This window comes from Fukomys damarensis, unplaced genomic scaffold (genome assembly GCF_012274545.1).
Source record: "Fukomys damarensis isolate Sample0158 unplaced genomic scaffold, DMR_v1.0_HiC HiC_scaffold_3, whole genome shotgun sequence".
NCBI lineage: Eukaryota > Metazoa > Chordata > Mammalia > Rodentia > Bathyergidae > Fukomys > Fukomys damarensis.
This window is the reverse complement of record NW_022900915.1, coordinates 20,611,109-20,619,131: the sequence shown is the minus strand read 5'-3', so window position 1 is coordinate 20,619,131 and position 8,023 is coordinate 20,611,109. Positions and strand designations below refer to the sequence as shown.

Here is an 8,023-nt window from a genome sequence, read left to right as displayed (position 1 = left end):
ATCGAACTCAGGGCCTTGTGCTCTCAAGGCAGGCAAGGAGACAACTGAGCTAAATCCTCATTATAATCTATTAAAATGTAATTACGATACTACTACCATGTACTTTAAAAGAAACCGTAATTTGTTAATATATCATATATTCAGTGTTCAAATATTCTCGATAGCCTCATTTTTTATAATTAGAAGTTTAATCCTTTGCTATGCTGGTTAAGACACTGTCTCCCTCCCACACTGCTGGGCTTCGCCATCGAATAAGGTCCCTCCAGAACCCGAATCAAGTTTCTTCCTGCAGCGACCGAGCCGGAAAGCACTACAAGCCAATGTGCTCGATTCTGTGGCGAGCGGAACTAAAGTCGTGCCTCTCTTGCGGGCTCCATAGGGAAGTCTTTTTATGTTACACTAAACCAGTCTCCGCAAAAGCGATTGGCAGCGGGTACCGGAAACGCCCGCGAGTCTCCAGCTCGCGAAAGGTTTTTCCATGAGAAGTGGTGGAGGACTGAGATCGCGGTTTCTGTCCTGTCTGGAGCTGAGAATTGGGGCCGCAACAAATATGGAACGCGGCACGGAAGGCCGCACTGCCAGCGTGCTTTTTGCGGGGTTCCGGGCCTTGGGGCTTTTTAGCAAAGATATTCCACACGTGGTGCGGTTCAGCGCGTTGAAGCGCCGGTTCTACGTAACGACCTGCGTGGGCAAGAGCTTCCACACCTATGACGTGAGTGGCTTCCTCCTTCTCCCACTTCCCGAAAGCCGCCCTCCCCCAGTTACCCGCGCTGTACCGGTGCCATCCCGCTGTCTCTTCAAGTCGGCCAAGGTTTCCCTGTCTGCTCCTTTCCTCTGTCCCCCTCCGTGTTGTGTTTGGCCATTCTGGCGGCGTCCACGTGCTCGGGACGAGTTTCGGAGGCAGCCTGGCCGGGAGGAAAGTACTGCACTGTACAGATCGTCGCGGTTCTGTGGCAGTGTCTTTGCCTAGGATTTATCCTTTCTCTGAAGATGTAAACACCAAAAATATGCGCTCCCTCGCTCTTATGGTCTTGCTGCTGGAAGTGTAGTAAGCCATTTTTATTGGTAGTTGATGACAAACTGCGTTTGAAATTTAGAACAAAATCCATTGGGAGAACCGGACGGGGTGAGATTATGATTTATGGGCTCACATTTGAGTATCTGGCACAGTGTCATTACACGCCTTGGCAGTAGTTTCTTTGCAAGATAGGTTACATTGTCTTGTAGCACTCCTACATAAAAGTAAATCTTAGAAATCTTAGAAAAATTAAGTTGTCAAGGTCCTCCTGCTTGCTAGTGTTCTTTTTCTGTCTCTCTTTTAACAGCTTCCACTAATTGAAATAATCTTTTATTGTTATTTCTTTTCGAGTTCTTCAAAAGAGTATAAGCTTTGAGAGTGGAAAGTTAATATGCCAGTGTTAATTAGGCACCTTTTTCTGGGAAAAATGCTGTAGACTTGTTTTCCTTGAAGTACTGTGAGAGTCAAATGGGCTATTAACAAAAAGAGCAGGGAATTGGGAGCCAGTTGACTTACTGCAACAGGAGAGTAGGGCGAGGTGAAGAGCAACTGGATTTCAGGAAGTCTGGGTTAGTGACATTATTAATCTTGTGGGAGTATTTGCTGATACCATTCTCCACACGTTTCCTTGCCAGCAAACTTGGATTTGCTAAAGTTTAATCCCTGAGGAGTAACTTCTCTCAAGTTTTTCACATCACGCTAATGTGTATGGCATCTTTTCTGACACTCAGCAATACCATCAAACACATTTTTCCAAAGAAATTCTGGGATTAGAAGAGTAACACATTTACATAAAAGTTTCAGGATTTACTTATCTCTGCATTGCGATTTTGTCATAAAAATGTTTTTTAAGATCCCTTTTACTTCTAACATTGAGGATGCACTTTTAGATATACTCTTACCATAACATCATAGCATACAAGTTAATATCTGAAGAGATGCACTGGGCTGTGACCTCTGAAATTGAAAATAATGTGGGAGAAAAAAATGGCAACTAATGAGGTGAAATCACTGATTGAGTCTATAATGCTCTGTCCTATGGCCATGGTTATAATAATGTCCACAGTCAGACTTCCTAGCTTTTTGCACAGGGAAATTAACCAAATTGTGGACAGGTGACACAGTGGTGGTTATAGCAGCTACCATTTATTGGGCATTTACTATATGACTGGTTCCATCCTATTTTATACAGATTTATAATTTTGTTGAGTTTTCATACTTCCATAAAATACATACCTATTTTAATCCCTTTTTTACAAAAGAGGAATTTGAGGAATAAGGAAGCTGAGTAACTTCCTCAGGGTTACAAAGTTTGAATAATAACCATATATTGGAATCAGCAAATTACAGTTTGCAAGCCACTGCAACCCATTGTTTTTGTGTTAACCAGGAGTTATGATTGATTTTGCTCTTTTTATAAAGGTTGGGGAGAATCAAAATATTTCATGACACATGAAAACTATACAATTTCAGTGTAGATAAAAGTTGATTGGAATACACTCATGCACCTTTATTTATTTTGTTTTGTTTTGTTTTTTTGGTACTGGGGATCAAACTCGGGTCTTTGTGCTTGCGAGGCAGGCCACTGAGCCACTGAACTAAATCCCTGGCCCACATTTATTTATTTTATGCATCAGCATTCATGCAACAATGACAGACTACCTGTTGCACAAAGCCTATAATATTTGTTCTTTGGTCCATATCGGAAGCTGTTTCCAGCACTACTCTTGATGAAATTGGTGAAAATATAAACTTTCCTAATGAGTATTAGAATCAATGAGTGTCTTTTTTAGGAAGGGCAGAGTAGCTCATTTATGTTTGAGGTTATACCTTAATCTTCAGGGGCTATGTTATTATAACTTTTTGTTAATGAGAACTTACTGATTTTTTTTTTTTTTCTTTTTGTGAACAGGTTCAGAAACTTAGTCTGGTTGCAGTAAGTAAGTATGAACTTTATTCTGAATTTATGCATGTTTAACATCTGTACTTTTATATTGTAACATCAAATCCTGGGTGGAGGGAGTATAAACCTAAATAGCAAAAACCAAAGACCAGGACATGGTCCTCAGATAGTGTTTCATAACATTGACTTGGAAGAATACAGGCTAATTCTTTTTAGACTGTCCTTCAATTTGAGTTTTTCTGATGCTTCCTCATAGTTAGAGTCAGGTTATATATACACTTTAGCAGGAATAATAAAGAAATGATGCTGAATTATCAGTGAATTATATCAGGAGGTGCAAGTAGTTGGTTAATTCTGTTCCTGGCAGTGATAACTTTAATAGTTTGGTTAACGTGACATCTGTCAGGCTCCATTTTAAAGTGACTGTATTGCCTTCTATAGTTAATAAGTATCTTCTGGTTAGATGCTTTGCAGTTATGTAAATATCCTTTTACTCTTCAGAGTTTCACCTACTGCTCTTAGTATGTAGTGATGATACTTTCCTGAATCAGTTATTAGTATAATGGTTGATAAATAGTACTTTTTATTTTTATCATTCCTTCTCCTGTAAGGAAGTCTTACTTTTGGGTATTTTTTCCACTGGAAGGAGATTTGTTTTTTTTGAACAGTTTAATAGAATAAAGGACTTTCCAGAACTGAGAGGTACTAGTTTTACCTTTGCATATGAGCTTTGTGAAAGAAATACAGGAGACCTATAAGGAATCCACTGTCTGATATATTTATATTTTTTTAAAAAATTAGAAGTCAAGAAAGATATGTAACATAATTGAAATACAAAAGTGAATGATAAACTTATAAAAGTAGTGTTATGGAAACTAAAACTCAAAATAAAATATGCCACATAAAAACACTTAAGGCCATCCTCTATCAACGTCCTACCTTCAAAAGAAAAAAGCAGTATATCCATATCAGTGAGAGAGAAATCAAGCAATCACAGCATATGAGAATGACTAGAAGTGATAGGCATATTTACTTTGGAGTAGACTGAGTGGAACACATTGTCTTTAATTACTTCAAGGGTTAACATGTAGAATAACACATGGAGTTTCTTGAGGTTGATCGAAAGGGTAGATGTGAATCTAGGTCTTGATTTACTTGTAACTTTCATCTGGAGTTACTCGTGAACTTAATGTTCTTAAAGATAGTCACGTGAAAACTGCATGCCTGACTGCCAGAGTTTTGTGTATTAAGTCATAATTTTTTCCAAATACTTCAAAAAGCTTTTCACTTCTTTAAAATTGTATATATCTACAACTGTTGGTATTTATATGTTTAAAATCAAAGCTCAGCTTTTTTACTTAAATACATGTTTTAATGTTATAGCCATGAAAATTTTTATATGTATATATTTGTATATATATTTTTTAACATTTCTTTTTATTCCAAGAGCTTTAAAAGCCCTTATTTTACACTTTACAATAGGTAATTCTGTTCCTCAAGACATCAGCTGTATGGCAGCTGATGGGAAACTTGTCTTTGCTGCCTATGGGAATGTTTTCTCTGCATTTGCCCGTAATAAGGAGGTTTGTATCACTGAACTATATTAACTTGTACAGGTTTTTTTTTCTTCCTGTTTATTCTGTTTTTTTAGAAGAAGAGAAAATTGATTTCACCTATATATGTGTATGCTTTATGTACACACGTTCATCATACATGGCTCCTATGAAGAGACTTTAATGAGGGAACCACATGTACAGGTCTGGTTAGGATTAGGGGGACAGACTAGGATAGGGAGGCCTCAGTGGCTCTCAATTATGGGAAGCTGTTACCACCCATAGGACTAAAGTGTAACGGAAAAGAAATGATGTTATTGCGGCATGATGAGAACGGAAACCATGGAAGAGGGCGTGTAGTTACGGAGAGATCAGCTGTTCTAAGGGTGTTCCGTGTCAAAGCAGAAAGGTAGAAGGGAGAAGCACTCTGCGTCTCCCTGTCGCATCTCGTCTGGAGCCAGCTGGTGATAGAACCTGCACAGGTTAGCCTTCTGACATGCGTACCACTTCTTTCTAGTGCAGGGAGTTGCATTGGTTAAACTGGGGGACCGAGATGCGTTCATGCCTTTTCCCTAAGCTCAGTAGGGGGCTGATCCCTTAGAGATCAGTCTACAGACTAACATATCTGTGTTACTAGTTCATGCTTTACTTCCTTGTTATTGATCTGACTGAGGGAACAAAAAACATGGCTGGTTCCTTGCTGTTTGGACTACATTTCTTAGCATGAGCGTTTTTAGGAATGGCATGTTTTTTGGATAATGTGACTAATACTATATGTTGAATGAATAATAATATGAAATTCCTTTCAACTTTGACATTTGTAGGTAGTACATACCTTTAAGGGTCATAAAGCAGAAATCCAACTTTTACAACCCTTTGGGGATCACATTATCTCTGTTGATACCGACAGCGTTCTTATTATTTGGCACATATATTCAGAAGGTAAGAACTAACAATTTAATATCCTTTACCTTGGGCTAGTAAATACAATTTTTATACCAGAGGTTTCACATGTAAAGTTAAAGAAGAAAAAAGGTTCTGTGTTATAACCTATTCAATGTGTTCATCTCAACTAGAACTTTTTTTTTTTGTAATGGGGATTGAACTTGGGACCTTGTGATTGTGACGCACACAGCGGCACCACTGAGCTAAATCCCCAGTCCTCAACTAGAATATTTTCCTTTATTGTTTGCTAAGGTTTTGTTATTTTCTCTGTGGAATAAATTTTGACAGATGTTCACACCTGTGAAATTATTAAGTATTTTCAGCATTTAGTAGAAGAGATTATAATAGTAAACTTGAAGAGCTTGTAATCTAAGGGAAAAAAATGCATCCTTTTTAAGGTTATGAAGAGTGTATTTTCATAGATTAAGAATTTCTTACCAGAATATCCCCAGCTTTCTTTACTAAAATATTAGGGGTCCATTATGAATTAAATGTTATAAGTTCTTTAATCTTTTTACCTCTTTGTTATCTGTTGTTCAGTGTAGTGTGTTTATTTTTAGTAAGTGTCCTAGAACAGTTATGTCTTGATGTGACATGCCCTCTGCAGCATGTGTGCCACAGCTTTGCCACCACTGTCCTAGAGATTACCTTTAAAGGAGTCATTCTCTGTTTTTACTCAAATTAGCCAAACCCCCCTCTGTTTTGCTTTGATTTTGCTCAAGTGGGGGGATTAGAGTTCTAGAAGTATTCTCTATGGAGATGTTAAAAGGCTGAATAGGGCTGAAGATACAGCTCATTGGCAAAACCTAGGGTTAATCCCCAGTACTGCTTTGTTTTTGTTTTTGTTTTTGTTTTTACTTTTTTTTTTTTTAAGCTGTAATAAGGTTACATGATTGGACTCTTAAAACCAGTAGCCTCTGGTACTGATGCCTCTTTCTTGCTGTTAGCATTATCATGTTATGTAAGAGTTCAAAGAATTTTTTGATCTTGCAGGAAATGATTATTGTACTTGCTGTACCACTTCCCACCCCTCCATGGGGTTATAAGTTATTTTCTGCTCCTCTATACGAGATTCTTCTGTGGAAATGTATGAGAAGCACTATTCTTGGTTTCACTGAGGCTTGGTTCTTACTTTTCCTACCTTTGAAATGGCTCACCAAGCTTTCCAGATAATTGGCTCTTGACATAGAACATTTACTCACTCATGCATATTGATCAAATTATAAGGTTATTAATGTTGATCCCAACAATCATGTTTTATCCTTTTTCTTTTCTGTAAAGCAGTTTGCAGTGAAATGTAGTACGAGTTTTAGAACTTACAGATAATTTTTGATAGACTAAATTATATTTACAGGTTGTTACCGTCACATTTATTTATCAAGGGATATTAATAGATTATTATATAAGTGTTTGCTTTCCATTAGTGTATGATTCTCTTACATTATATGCTTTTGAGTGTTAAGAATTTGGGTATATTAACCATTTTAAGTTATTTTATAAAAATAATTACATATTATTTATAACTTGCACTTTTGTAGAAGAATACCTGCAGTTGACTTTTGATAAATCAGTTTTCAAAATTTCTGCAATTTTGCATCCAAGTACCTATTTGAATAAAATACTTCTGGGCAGCGAACAGGGAAGCCTGCAGTTGTGGAATGTTAAATCCAAGTAAGCACTTTATTTAAAAAATAACGTAGTTGCCACCTTGTCCTCCTTTCCTGCTACATTCTAAGTCTCTGAACTCTTACCCTTTTGTGTTTTTATGGAGCCTGTCAATAAATATGGCTGGTTTTGAAGTTCTTGCTCATGGTGTCACATATTCAGAAAATGGCATGTTGTCTTGGCATATGATAGGTAGCTTCATAAGTGCACACTAAAAAGTATTATTAATGGCCCATTAATTGGAAAAGAATCCATATAGCTATAGAGAAGTCTCTGGTAAAGTAATGTTACGAGATTATCTTTCAGCAGGATCTGGTTTTTGATAAACTAAAAAGGAAAGAGATAGTAAAGCAAATAAGTAGTAATTTAGTATTTGCATTTAGAATTGGTTTTCATGGAAAAATACTTTCATCAAAGCATTAGTATGGTAAATATCTGCTACAGTATTTTTGACATATATTGTTTAGCATTAAATAACATTTGACTACTCAAAGTTTCTTTCCAAAGACATTACAAATTCAAAAGTGAAACTTTTAGTGTTTATCCTAATTCCTAGTTTTGAATCACTAATTTCAGTTCAGTTTAACAAATAGCATTGACTGTCTGCTGTGAACCAGACTCAGGGATATCTGCTCTGCCCTTAAGGTTATTTCCTTAGGTTATTCCTGTGTTGTTTACAATTCTTTGTTATACTTTAAGTATCCATTGTATAAATTTTTAGTAATCTGGGCCATTTACAAAATTTAATTCAGGGCTTGGTACTTTAATGATTTTTGAGGATTATTATTCTCTGCTCCATGAACTTATAATTTATCATTCATTTGAATCTGAACCAGTAGCATCACTATTGTCATGCAGTAGTTCATGTAACGTACAAGTACTAATTTGTTTTTTGGGGTTTTTTTTGTTTTTTTTTTGTTTTGTTTTTTTTTTTTTTTT

The 8,023-nt window shown here is 36.6% G+C and overlaps 1 protein-coding gene across 1 annotated transcript in view; it reads left to right on the top strand.

Moving 5' to 3' along the window:
- Positions 1 to 432: 432 nt before the first annotated feature.
- Wdr36 (WD repeat domain 36) overlaps positions 433 to 8,023 on the top strand; it is a 34,387-nt gene continuing 26,796 nt past the window's right edge. The window contains exons 1-5 of the mRNA XM_010607898.3: positions 433 to 712; positions 2,931 to 2,958; positions 4,404 to 4,504; positions 5,299 to 5,416; positions 6,958 to 7,090. Of these exons, the coding sequence (XP_010606200.1) occupies positions 479 to 712; positions 2,931 to 2,958; positions 4,404 to 4,504; positions 5,299 to 5,416; positions 6,958 to 7,090 (614 nt within the window). The 5' untranslated portion in view covers positions 433 to 478. The remainder of the gene's footprint in view (positions 713 to 2,930; positions 2,959 to 4,403; positions 4,505 to 5,298; positions 5,417 to 6,957; positions 7,091 to 8,023) is intronic.